The sequence below is a fragment of the Martes martes genome, assembly GCF_963455335.1.
Source record: "Martes martes genome assembly, chromosome: 4".
Classification (NCBI taxonomy): Eukaryota; Metazoa; Chordata; class Mammalia; order Carnivora; family Mustelidae; genus Martes; species Martes martes.
Genome location: NC_137891.1, coordinates 44,431,356 through 44,445,327, shown reverse-complemented (window position 1 = coordinate 44,445,327; position 13,972 = coordinate 44,431,356). Strand labels below are relative to the sequence as shown.

At 38.8% G+C, this 13,972-nt stretch overlaps 1 protein-coding gene across 2 annotated transcripts in view; it reads left to right on the top strand.

Moving 5' to 3' along the window:
- Nucleotides 1–8,045: 8,045 nt before the first annotated feature.
- Nucleotides 8,046–13,972, top strand: part of LRRC69 (leucine rich repeat containing 69) — a gene marked incomplete at both ends in the record, with an annotated part of 99,786 nt that continues 93,859 nt past the window's right edge. For both annotated transcript variants that reach the window (XM_080801912.1, XM_080801911.1), the window contains one exon: nucleotides 8,046–8,228. In XM_080801912.1, coding sequence (XP_080658038.1) covers nucleotides 8,046–8,228 — 183 coding nt within the window. The remainder of the gene's footprint in view (nucleotides 8,229–13,972) is intronic.

Sequence of the window (13,972 nt, the reverse complement as noted above, 5' to 3'; positions counted from 1 at the left end):
ATTCTTCTAGTCTTTTTAGTTGATTTAAGGGAGGAACAACCCAAGAGAGCTTCCTTTTTTCTTCTGAGACTGTTAATTTGCCTTCATGTCTCAATTAGGACAATCAATTTTAATCTACGAAATATAAAGGTCCTTTAAGGTAAGTGCATAAACCAAGAAAATACTACAAACTTTGTAAATACACTGACCAGGAAGTTTATAGTTGTCTTATTTCAGTATAATCAGGATGACTAGCATACCTTACTGAAACAAATTACTACCTTTCTGCTGAAATTACCAGTTCTCTGAACAGGGATGACTTATAACCTTTCTCCTGATTTTTATCATCTGTGTTACTCTTATCTTGACAAAAGGAAACTCCAGTTACTATTTATAATCTTAACCAATACAGTATCACCATGAGGACTAATGAGAACCCAATGCATAAATTTACTGACAAAAATAACCTAGTTTTAAAAAGTAAATTGCTGTTTTTGAATCAGACATTTCCCCCCTGAAATCAGAAAGGCATTCTACACCTCTACCAGAGTTTCTCAACAGTGACTACAGACATTCTGAGCTAGATGATTTGTGAGGGCCATGCTGTGTGTTATAAGATACTTAGCAGCTCTGCTGGGCTCTGCCAACTAAGTGCCAGTAGTACTCCTGTCTCCAGAGATGTGAGGGAGAAAAATATCGCCAGACATTTTTAATGTCTTCTTGAGGACAAAATTGCTCCCAGTTGAGAATAACTTAGTAAATCTTTACATTTTCCTGCTAATGAGGTTGGAAAATTCTAAGAAAAACCATTTAAAATAAAAATTGGGCACATGAGACAGTTACTCGTCTGGTAATTTTGGCAACTGCCTAATGCTACTTTACACGAACATCCTTTGAAAAGCTCTGGACCCTAACTTTTTCTGTCCTATGTTCATACTGTATCCTAACCCACTGAGATGTGTTTGACTTTTGAGACCACTGGTGGTAGGAGTCAGGATAGACTTAAGTCAGAGTGTGGTAACAACTCAAAAATCTTGGTGGCTATTCCAATAAGGAGTATTTCTATGTGGGCTATATTTTACCAGTTGGTTGGGAGCTGTACTCCATGTCTATACCCTGGGACCTAAGCTGTCACTGTCTTAAACTTTTCTAGGAGAGAGTGTTCTGGAGTTTGACTCCAACAGTGTGGTTCAGAAGAAACACTTGTTTCCATTCATTGGCTTGAATTTGTTGTATGGCCTCACCCAAATAGGAAAGTACCCAGAGAGGCAGCCCTGCCATGCATGTGTACTGGAAAGTACACATGTACATTTTCACATGTATTGGAAATACTGGAATTTGGGATCAGACCTAGTATCACTTATTTTTTAAACTTGTGCATATATTTAACCTTTTAGAGCTCCAGTTTGCTTTTAGGAAATAGGAATAATAGTAACATTTACTTTAGTAGGAGAATGATACAAGTAAATATGGAAGTTTAGATAATCTAGGATTTTAGTAAATGCTCTATAATTTATGGCAAATATGAAAATAATGGTTATTTTGCTGTGTTTTGTATATGTGGGGGTTTTGTTTGTGTTTCTTTTTTGTTTGTTTGTTTTTGCCTACGTGTCACCTGGAAGGGAGGCAGATGTGATAGAAAGGCTAATGATTTGTTTTGGAAAAGGGGGATCATCAAGGGGGTTCACAAAGCAGAGCCTGAGATGCTGTAATGAGGGAAATTTCAGTGCTGCTCTTGGTATTCAGTATAGAGGATTTTCTGTAGCTTGCAGGCCATTATATAGTTCCCGGAAGAATCTGAGATAATAAGGTAAAAATTCTAAAGTATTTGTTTTGCTTCTTATCTGTTATCTCAAAGTTTGACATTTATATTCTGTTTGAAACTGAGCTGTCGAGATTCTTGATCAGAATAGAACTTTCAGGTTTGGTTATGATATTCCTTAATGGATTTTTAACTTTTTTGATATTATTGGTGAATTAATGTGAATTAAGAAAACACTTTTACCAAGCTTCACAAAGAATACCCACAACAGCCTGGGTTTAATACCACCACTCCACTGAAACCGCTTCTAAAAGTGGTACCAGTGATCACTTACCTGTTCTTGCATCTTCCTGGATATCTCTGCGGCTTTTAACACTGTAGACCACTCGCTCCTTGAAATTCTGTCTTGCTGTTCACAATAATGTTCTGCTGATTCCTCCTCCTTAGGCTCTGTTCTAGCCATACCTCTTCCCTTGACTGGCTTTCAGGATGTTATCCTTGACTTTTTTTGCCTTGCTGCATCCGAACTGCTATCCTGGGAAGCTGAATGAGGTCCGGATAGGTATTTTGTTTGAAGTGGTTCACAGAAAATTCAAAAGTGAATTAGTTAGCAGTATTTAAGAACTGGAGGATTTCACTTAAAGTCCATGTTTCTACTTCTAGAAATCAGAACTGTCAACGCTGGGCCAGGACTTCCTCGTGGCAGCACTCAGCAAGGACTGAGTCGAGGGTGTGGCCTTTAGCCAGCACATGGACTCGGTTTGCCCACCACCATCCCCAGCTGGTCTGGGAAAGTACAGTTCATGTCTCAGTCAAGGGTGCCTTGTGCTCAAGCCAGAATCTTGCTTGGCATCATACCATCCCCCTTTAGGTTCTCCTTTTTGTTCTTTAATTCTATCCATAGACTTTGTAAATGTTACCTTGTTGTGCTTGGTTTTATCTCACTTTCATTTCTACTTTTAATTTTAATTGGTTACTTCCTTCTGATTTTTATGTATTTAACTTTTGGTAGAAACTTCCAAAAATTATGTATAAGTGTATTTGTTTGTGTGTGGGTGTTTAAGTAATATATGAGAGGTTCATCTAACCTAGTGGTAATCTATTGTTGATCTGTAAGCTGTTACCATTTGCAAAATAAAATTTTGTGTAAGAAGATGAATTTTTCATAAAGCAAATTCATTTGATTTCAAGAAATATACATATATGATTTTTTCTTAACCAGAGAGCTTTAAAATGTCCTTTGATGAAATTATGGTGGTAATAGAGGAAAGTGAATTTTTAGAAATGACTTTATTTGGGGCTGCCCGGGTGGCTCAGTTGGTTAAGCATCAGCCTTCTGCTCAGGTCATGATCCAAGGGTCTGGGGATCAAGCCCCACATCAGGCTCCCTGCTTAGTGGGGAATCTGCTTCTCCTTCTCCCTCTGTTCCTCCCCCTACCCCCACTTAGATATATATATGTATATACATACATATAGATATGTATGCACATTTATATGTACATATCTATACACATATATACATATATATTATATATATGTGTATATATATATAAAATAAAATGACTTTACATAGCAAAATATACTTGGCAAAATTAAGAGTTGATAACTGAATTTCTTACAAATTGTTTCCTTTGTTAAAGTCTGTGAACCACTGGTATATTTCTAACCTCATGTCCAATGTAAGAATTCTTTGTATAGCACTGCTGACAAATTCTCATCTAGTTCCCTATTTGAACTCCTTTAATGAGAATGCATTCAGATATCTAAGTAATAAGTTGAAGTAGTGATGGATAAAGGATAGTGTAGTGCAGGTCACAGTGGAGAGACAGGTCCTTGACACAGTAGACGTATATTAGCACCTTAATCAGTCCCAAAACGGTACATGCACATCTGATATTCAACAAAAGGTGGAGGTCTTGATTTAAAATGTACAAAATAGAACTACATTTTATTGAGCATTTACTATCTATGTGCTAAATGCTTTACATAAGTGGGCTTTAGTCCTTGCAGACCAGCTTGGTATTCTCATCCCTGTTGTAAAATGGGAATGAGACTTGAAGACTTTGAGAGTGAACAACTTGCTAAGCCACAATGCCAATAAGTGGCAAGGCTGACCTCAGAAGGCAGGCCTTTGAGAATCCAAAATCCTTTATATTTTTTATTTTATTTTTTTTAAAAGATTTCTTTATTATTTAGGGGGAGAGGGAGAGAGAGTCTTAAGCAGACTTGAAGCTGAGCGTAAAGCCTGACGCTGGGCTCAAACTCACGACCCTGAGATCACAACCTGAGCTGAAACCAAGAGTTGGATGCTTAACAGACTGTGCCAGTCAGGCACCCTGAGAATCTAAAACCCTTTATATCAAAGCTTCCATTTCCATATTTAAAAAGAAAACAACCCAAGAGAAAGCCAGTGCCCTTTTTTATTACAGGACAGAAAATTTCTACAGTAGCTTGCTAGTACATGAAGCATCTGTTCATGTTTGAAAACTTTTACCCCAAATCTCACACCGTATTTAAATCACAAAGTAAGCTTGCCAAAACAATTCAACTGTGTTGGTTCCTGCCCCAAACTGTGTTTATGAACCCCTGTTTTTAATGCATTTATACACCTCTCAAAATCCTTTGTCACAGGGGCCCCTGTCATAGGAATTAGCCAGGTTCTTTTGTAGTGTAGATGTTAATAAATGTTAGTAGATGTATTGTAGATGTTAATTAGAATTTAAATATAAATTAAATTCATAAATATAAATTAAATAAAATTTCTGATTGTTTTGAAGTCCTTGAGATTCTAGGATGCTATATATTTTAGCATTCCTACAGCACTGTATACTTCTAAAGTAGTTTATAATCATCAGTTAGATATTTCCCACACAATCTCAGTGGAATAGACTGGTATTCTTGTTATTCTACTGATGAGAAGAGAGATAAAACCAGTTTTACTTGTAGTTTACAGAAGTCACTTTCACATTCTAGATTAACATTCAATTTAAAGTTCCTAGTTTTGTGCTGAGTTCACAGGATGATGCCTTCTCAAAAAACTGGTGATTTTTTTCAATTTTCCTGCAAATAGATTGATTTCTGGTTGCTGGGAAAGCTGAGGATGGCCACATTCCATGCGCCCAACCCAGCAGAGCTCAGAGGCCATTTCAGCTGAGTGTTTATAGGGAGCATGTTTAAGATGCAGGTGAAAACTTCAAAGTCTGAAATAGTAAACTCCATCCCCTTTTTCTTCCTTGTTTTTTAATGTCTTCATAAACTGGGTTTGTGTCACAGCCTTATCCTACCAAATATTACCACACTCTCATTTCCCCACTTTACACCCTAAATTGTGGCTCACATCTAATCTAATGTACCTATGAGATCAGGTTCTAACAGCAATCCTACCCACATTATACCCTATCATTTTCTTCCCCCGTCCCTTTTTCCTCTCACCTAGAATAGTACAAAAATCTCATAATTGCTTCCCTGTCCACAGAGCCACTCCCTTACACTCCCTCTTCCTTCATGCTGCCAAATTTTCCAGAAATGCAAATCTGAGACTGTCTCCTAAACTTTCCAGTGGCTCCCCAGGCCTAGGGGTTGAAGTCCAGTCCTTAACATGGCATTTAAGGGGGTTCCTTTATGACTGGTCCTGTGTACCTCTCCCCCATCACTTCCATTCACTCCTTTCTTTAGACTTATGCACTAGAATTACTTATATTCCCCATGGTCCCATGTATTTCATGCCTGTGAACATGTTTCTCACACTCCTTTTATTTAAATTCATCCCCCACCTCCTTACATTTATTTCATCAACTGCTTAATTCTTCTTAACCTATTATGACTAGACTCAGCAGTCAACAGCAAGAAATCTTTCTTGAACCAAGGTGCCTCAGTGCTATCATGGTACCTAGCATGTAATGGGCACTTAATGAATATTTGATTATTGTAGCATTTATTTTGCCACATTTACACATGTCAAATCATTATTTTGTACACCTTAAGCTTATATGTCATATGTCAGTTATATCTCAGTGAAACTAGAAAACAATACTTGATGAATGAATGACCAATTTAAATTTCTGATTTACCCCTAGACTCTACGCCCCTTGAAGACAATGACTTGTTATTCATATTCATATACTAAGCATCTTGGACAGTGCATAACAGATAGTTAATATTTTAGACCTCCGTGTCTGCACATGTCTTTTCTCCTATATTTTCAAGAACATTAATTTGTGCTACTAATAGACTTTATATAAGGTACACTTTCACACAACCCCTTAGCATAAAATTCACTTTAATTTAATGAACATTTACTGAATTCTATGCCAAACATGGTGATAGAGATTGCAGTTCAAACACATAGCGAGAAATATGACTTGAACAATAATACAAAGTATTAAGTCCTAAATTAGAGTTTGTATAAAGTCCCCTTGAAACAAACATGTTAGCAATTCTGCTCATAGAGAAGGTCACAATTCAAGGAAAATGATAGAGTAAATACTTGAGCAGACTCTTGAAAGGATTAGGAACAGTTAGGAAGTGGCAAGGAATATAGGACAAAGGAATGGCACAAGCAAAGGACTAAATATATTTGATGCTTCTGATGAATGGTGGTCATCTAGAGACAGAAGGTTTGTGAAAGGTAATGACATCTAATGACGCTGGGGCTAGACTGATACTTTAACTCCAACTCAGTTGGGATTTTAACATAAGCAATGAGGGGCCAATGAAAGATTTTTATTTATTATAGCTTTATCATAGAGTAAGATGTATTATAAGATGATTGATGGCAGTGACAATGTATGTAATGGCAGAATGGCAGAGAATATAATGGCGGCAGGCAGTAATACAGTAGAGATGATGAGACCGTGCTGTGATAATAGCAGTAGAAAGAGAAGCACCTAAGTGCGAAGGGTGTGGTGTGGTGGATTTGTACTGGATCAATTTAAACTTAGACTATATCTCAGAATCCCCTTCCCTGTATAGTTTCCCAGTCCTAGCCACAAGAGACATTTTGCACATTTGGAAGGCACAAGGCAAGCAGAAGCTTGGAAAGTTAGCATGAAGGCATTGAGTGTCAGTAACGTGTCCTGTTGCTGATCCGCTGGCTCACTTCACTGGTGTGAATTAACCATGGAACCTGCAGCTTCTCCCACTTCTGCCAGATCTTCTCCTTCAGCAACCGTGAATCCTAGAGCAAGCATAGCACCAGACACATCAGCAATAGCCCTATGTAGATGGCTTAATCAGCTCCCACAATTATCTAAGGCCGAAGGCTATATGATTCTTGTTGGTCTTCTCTGATAAAGAATTTGCTGCTGTAACAAAATACCTAAGCCATGTAATGAGTTTTGGGACTAGGACTCAGGTTAAATTAGAATTTTTATTTTTATTATTTGTTTATTAAGATTTTATTTGAGAGAGAGAGAGAGAGAGAGAGAGAGAGAGAAACTGTGTGTGTGAGTTGCAGGGTGGAGTGTAGAGAGAGAAGGAGAGAGAATCTCAAGCAGACTCCATGAGGGCGCCCAGCTTGGGGCTCAATCCCATGACCCTGAGATCATGACCTGAGCCAAAATCAAGAAGTCAGGTACTTAACGGACTAAGTCACCCAGGCACCCCTAGAAGCATCCAATTATGATTTTTGTGAGATCCATTATTTCATTAGGATTTGCAAAAAATGGTGATTTTCCTAAATCTATTTTTTCCTTCCTCGTTTATAAGTTTTTATCTTTTCTTTGAATAGGAACCTTATTAACCCTTAAGTTATACTAAAAGGTACTTATACTGGAAAAGCAGAATAAATGCTTCATTTTTTTCCTTTAGCAATTTGCAGACTTATGAGTAAGTTTCTCAGCAATCCCTTGGTAATCAATGAGTTTCTTTTATTTTTAAAAACCATTATGAACTCCTAGATTTTAATGTGTTTTCATATGTTTCATTCTAGATTATTGTTTCTGATCCTCAAATTTCCCATTTTAGACCAATGGGAACCTCAGCCTCTAGAAGTTGGCTTTTGTGTCCTTTTGATGTGTGATCTCACTAGTCTGATAACTTCCGTGTCTCTGGCATAAGAGTCTGGCATAAGATATCCCAGGCTCATCGTGTATATTTTCCGCCCCAAATCCGGAATCAGCTATTTCTTCTTCCTATCTTTTTCACAGGTAACACTCTGATGCCTCCTATCTTCAACATGGTAGATCTCAGAATGTTTTTGTTTCCATGACACACCAGTTCTGTAATTAGAGGTTCTAAAGAGGCACAGTAAGGAACTTAATCCCTAGTGGTTACCTTCTCCCTCTTATATTTCTCTTCTAAGCCCATGAGTGAAAGGTTGTTAGTAAGAGCACTGAAGGGTGGTGAAAACACTAAGATCATTACCTTGAATGGGAAGAGGATAACAAAGATGCCCTCAGCATTAGAAAAACTGCCTGGCCTGAAGACTCTAGATCTTCAGAATAACCAAATTCCCAAAGTGTGCCCGGAAATAAGCACCTTGACCCAGGTAAGGAATAGCATAGCATTTTGGATTGAGGTTGGAAAATAGGAAGAGAGAAGAAAGGTGAGAGAAAAATAAGGCTTTGATCTCTGGAGACTTAGCTCCCGGGAGACTTACTGTGGAGTATTGTTGGAGAGGCATCAAAAAGCTCTCTCCCTTTGGGGATTACATATGGTAGGGGAGAAGATGTTCCAACTTATTCATGTGCACATCTGGAATCAGAGGATTAGGTCTCTGCCACACTCATCTTTCTGGAGGCTGTCATCTGGAAAAGGCTTGAGAGCCTGGAGCTGCTTGTCTACCTTGGGGGCTCCATCTGGAAGTGGAATTGGGGACCCAGGAGATGCTGTTCACCGTGGAGACTATCCTGAAGCTTCACATATGGAATGAAGAGACTTTTTGGATGTAGCAAGGGGGTTTCCTTTCAATTTCCTAGAGCAGGCTGAACTTTTTTTTTTTTTTTTAAAGATTTTATTTATTTATTTGACACACAGAGGAAGATCACAAGTAGGCAGAGAGGCAGGCAGAGAGAGAGGAGGAAGCAGGCTCCCTGCTGAGCAGAGCCGGAGCAGGGCTCGATCCCAGGACCTTGGGATCATAACCTGAGCCGAAGGCAGAAGCTTTAACCCACTGAGCCACCCAGGCACCCCCAGGCTGAACTTTTAAATGGGAGTGTTGGCAGAGAATAGCAAGGAGGAAACATTCATTTCTTCTGAAGCAGTCTTTAAAACAAGGTTAGTATTTTTAAAAAAGAATACCCTTCTTAAAAAGCAACAGTTGACATGAATCCCAGATGCTTGTGTTAAATATTTCTGCCCAACAATGTGAAACCTCAGCTGCTAAAAATCTTGAGGTTAGGAGAAGGCAAGGGATATTAACTTTGCTGTTTTCTTTGTATTCACTTCTAAACTGTCACAAAACACTGAAAGAACCCATGAACAGTAAACTCATTGCAGTTCATTGGTTTTGAGTTCAGAGTTTAAAAAAAAAAAAAAAATCTTACCTTCACCTATCTCATTTCCTTTTAGAGTCACAAAATTATTTGAACTTGTAATCTGTGGTCAAGTCTTTAAAAAAAAATAGGGCAATACTCACAAACTCATCCCTTTAATGGTAGCTTCCAAAAGTGCATATATGGTTACAGGACAAAGATTTGGACTTTTCTAACAGGACGGAGGAATTCCTATGCAAAAGGATTTAGGATTTGACTGAGCCATGAGCTGATTTTCTTCCCTTACTTGACTTTTTTTCCATTAAAGTAACACAGTGCATTGTTTTAAGAAAATAAAATACAACCAAAGGCTTATAATAAAAAGCTACTATCTTCTGTCTCACTCTCTCACCCCCAAACCTGATCTCCATATGTACACATTTTTCACTCATCTCTTTTTCCTTGATTTTCCCATTTTAGATGTCATTCTTCTTCATTCTTCCAAGTACTATTACGAGACTTGGTTTCTCCATAGTTATCTTTTTTTAAAAGATTTTTATTTATTTATTTGAGAGAGAGAGAGAGAGAGAGATTAAGAGAGAGAGAGAGAGCATGAGAAGGGGGAGGGTCAAAGGAAGAAGCAGACTCCCTGCCAAGCAGGGTGCCTGATGTGGGACTCGAAGTGGGACTCGAAGTGGAACTCCATCCCGGAACTCCAAGATCATGACCTGAACCGAAGGCAGTTGCTTAACCAACTGAGCCATCCAGGCGCCCCCACAGTTATCTTTTAAACTTAATATTACTACACCTTCATTTCTTCTCTTCGCAACTGCAGTCTGTTTTCAGTCCCTACTTTGTAAGATGACCATATCAGCATCTCTAAGCCACCTTGAGCTCTCCTTCCCTCCTCCTCACCAAAAATTTCAAACTTTTTACTTTTACAAGATGTATACCATTTACACTGTATTGAGTTATAAATGTGATTAGATATTTTGTCCCTTGGGGAACTCTAAGATGTATATCATTAATATCATCCATGCAGAGTCAATGTATTATGATTATATTTTCCCCCTCATATCCCATTTCTGTTCCCTTGGAGATGCCAGTTGTCTTTTATTCTCGCGTCTTTTGCCTTTGTCATGGTCTTGTTTTATTTCAAACTTGATTATATTACATATTCCAGCAAACGTGCTTTTTCCTTGAGTGACTTCCCCCCAGGGTCCTCCATCCTACTGCCCCAGTCTAAGCTGATTACTACATAGGTTTGCTGGATACTGTCAGGCTAGGGAGGCTCTCCTGAATTGGACCCATTGTTTCCTCTGGCCCATATTTTCCTCATTCTTGGTTTCCTTTCTTATTTTGTAAGAGTAAGTCTCCAGATACCATTGTCGTCTGGGTATGTGGTAGTTCAATTTTTTTTTAACTCTTGCATGTGTAAAAATGTGTAGTGTTCCTTCATATTTGGTCAATAGCTGTTTAGTAAAAAAAAATTACAGACTGTAAAATATATTTCCTTAGGGAAAAAAGCCGGACTCTATCATTACTTTGTCTTCTTCTTGTGGCTCCCCCTGTACTTTCCTCCTTATCTTTCTATTTATGAGAGCCTCTAAATTTTGACTTCTGTTTCCTCACAATTTCCTTAAACAGGGAGCTGGATAAGCTCAGCTCCTACTTTTAAAGAAGAATTCATCTGATTTAGAAAACAGGTTTCTTGTGGTCTACATTTAAAGTGCCTTACAAGTCAGAGTCAAGCTAATGTCATTATTGTTTAGCTGTTCATGAACTAGCAATATTTCTCATACAGAGTCTCTCCAGTGTGGAATTTTGAAAAAAGTCCATCTCCCCTTTATAACGGAAGTTGTAGATGCAGCTCAAATAAAACGTGCTAGAAGCCTTCAAAAAGATACAGATTGTTGATACGGTTCAGAAATACCGCACAGTCAACCTCCAAGTTTCTAACAGAAAGGACAGATGATAGTTTCAGAGAGAGCTAAGAGGGGCTGCTTGCCCTGGAGGAACGTTTGGGTGACCTGCATATCTTAACGGGTTCAGCCACATACCAGCTAAATAAAAGGGGCTTAGTCACCCTGGGTCTCAACTTCTGCCTCCATTTACTCCATCCACACGTAAGTACTGAGCATCATCTGTGTCTCAGGCACTAGGAACTGGTGACTCAGCAATGGATGAAAATCCCTGCCTTCTTGGAGCTTCCGCTCCGGTCAGTAGAGCTGTAAGAAACCAACAAGCAAAATGAACAGGATGTGAGGCAGTGATCAGTTCCAAGGAGAAGACGACAGTGGAGAAGGCAGGCAGAACATGTTGTGGCATTTGAGCTGAAATGTCAAGGAATGATCTAAACCACAAAGTGTCTTTGTGATCTTTATAACCTGATGATATGTATATCACAGTTCTAAGATCATTCTTATTCTAACCACTTTCTATAAAACCCTTGAGTGTATTTTTCAAAAGTTAGTTTGAACTCTTTCCTGTACTGGTTCGAATCCTACCTTTCATGAGCAATTATTAAAAGTATACCCCTACCACATTTTTGGGGCGTCTATACTGTGCTTGCCTTTTGGACTATCCTTTTTTAAAATCATTGTAGAAAGTCTAGTTTGCCCCAATATTCTGATTTTTGTCATATTTTCTACAAAATATAAAAATGGTCTTGATATTTTTTAAGGTCCTAAAGCAAAAATAATACTCTTAAATTTCAGTACTCACAAAATCATATCAAATAGAATAACAGCATCAATCATTTCTTGAGGGCCAGGCACAATGCAAGGAATTCTGTTCATTTTCAAGGAAGTTACCACCCTCCTATTCTTAATAAAATATATGTATGGTTCAGTAAGAGGTTAAGTCACTTGTCAAGGTCACTCAACCAGTGAATACATCTATAACACGAGGTCCCTTTCAAGGTTGCTTTCAGCCCTGTTTCATTAGTTATATACCTAGTGTGAAATTTATCAGGCAGTGGTATTTCAACTTGTAGTTCCTAAAAACAAAAACTGGGTTAAAGAAAGCAGGTTTAAATGTTATGTGGATTGTCCCCACTTACCATTTGTTTACATATGCATTCTTTTTTTTTTAAAAGATTTTATTTATTATTTATTTGACAGAAAGAGATCACAAGTAGGCAGAGAAGCAGACAGAGAGAGAGAGAGGGAACCAGGCTTCCTGTCGAGCAAGCAGAGAGCCCAATGCAGGGCTTGGCTTTAACCCACTGAGCCACCCAGGCGCCCCTACACATGCATTCTTTTAACAAACATTTACCATTCATCTTCCTGTGTCTGTGCTGGTCCCAAGGATACAAATGTGAAAAACACATGGACCCTATCTTCTTGTTTGAGGATTAAGTTAAATGTTAACATGAATAAAGCTGAATGCCTGGCACACAGGAAATTTTCAAAGTTATAGTTGCTGTTACGATTAGTATTTCCACTGTAGGGTCACTGGCAACAAGCAGAAAATGGGAGGAGATCAGATACAGTTCCTACCTGTTTCTTTGCTTATTTGACTAGTGAAATTTGGGGAAATTTTAATCACTTCTAATGACATGAAGAAAATGAGTTAATGCCCTGTAATTACGGTGAATGCATTTGGTCTGTGACTGATGAAGGGCTGGAATGTCAACAATTTTCAAAGAAGCACTTTGTAACTCTTGAGGGCGGAGACCTGGTCTTGTCCCTAAGTGCCTGGCACCTAGTAAGCCACGTAAGGTGGACTCGAGTGGAATGGGTTGGAAGGCATTTTCAGAGTTCAGCTTAACCAAACACAGTGTTATCATAATTATAGCATCACCTAGGAACAAAGTTCTTTCATAGGCAAATCGCCCATAGTTTTAAAATCCCCGGTGAAAAAAATAACCATCGTCTCCAATTGTGTGTAGCATTGTGGACACATATCACAAGGTCCAATGGTAGTACAGCAATCAATGTTCTCCTTATGAGGCTCACATGTGTGGCTGCCCAGAAATAAGATACGGTCTACCAGAGCTTTTTATTTGACCATAAACAATTGACAGTAAATAAGGCCAACCCTAAGCAGAGTTGGGTAGTTTTTAAATTTGTTATTATGTTTCTAGTCTCTCCTTTTTTAAATTTTACTGTCCTTCTCAATGACCCCTAACACAATCAACTTCCTTTCTTCTGCCCTCCCTCCCTCCCTTGTTGGCTTGCTTGCTTCCTTCCATCCATCTGTCCTTTCTGCCAGTGGTCAGCAAATAGTTGTGCCTGCAGTGGATGAGGCACTCTGCTAGATTTTGGCAATGCTAAAAAGAACAAAGATATCCATGTGTCTTTATTCTCAGGTTTGGTGGGGAAAGGTAATCAAATGTACAAATAGATGTAAAATTGTAATTGTGAAAATTACCACAAAGGAGAATTATACTGTGCAAAGAGCATCTCTAGTCAGGTAAGAAAGGTGGTCCCGAGAAGTGCAAGGGAGTGACGATCTGGAGGATGAGTTATGCAGAGACACACTGGAGGGACAGCGCATGCAAACCCTCTGCTCACTCCCTCCTTGGGTGTTCTGGGTCTCACTCGAGAAGCCTCGAGGAACAGCAGGGAACTGATGTCATCTGTACTGTTTGTCAGCTGTACTATCCTTTCTTCTGTCCTTACCACTGGAAATCTCTTCTTCCTCTATCAACTAATGCCTCTGGTTCCTAAGCCTGGCTTTTCTATCAAACAGGGATTTATTATCGTGCTTTACTGTATCCTCTCCAGGTATAGAGGCACCAAGGGAATTCCTGCTCTCCAAGCTCCTTTAGTCTTCCTTTGCCTCTGTCTCTCTGTTCAAGCCTGTGTTAAGCCTC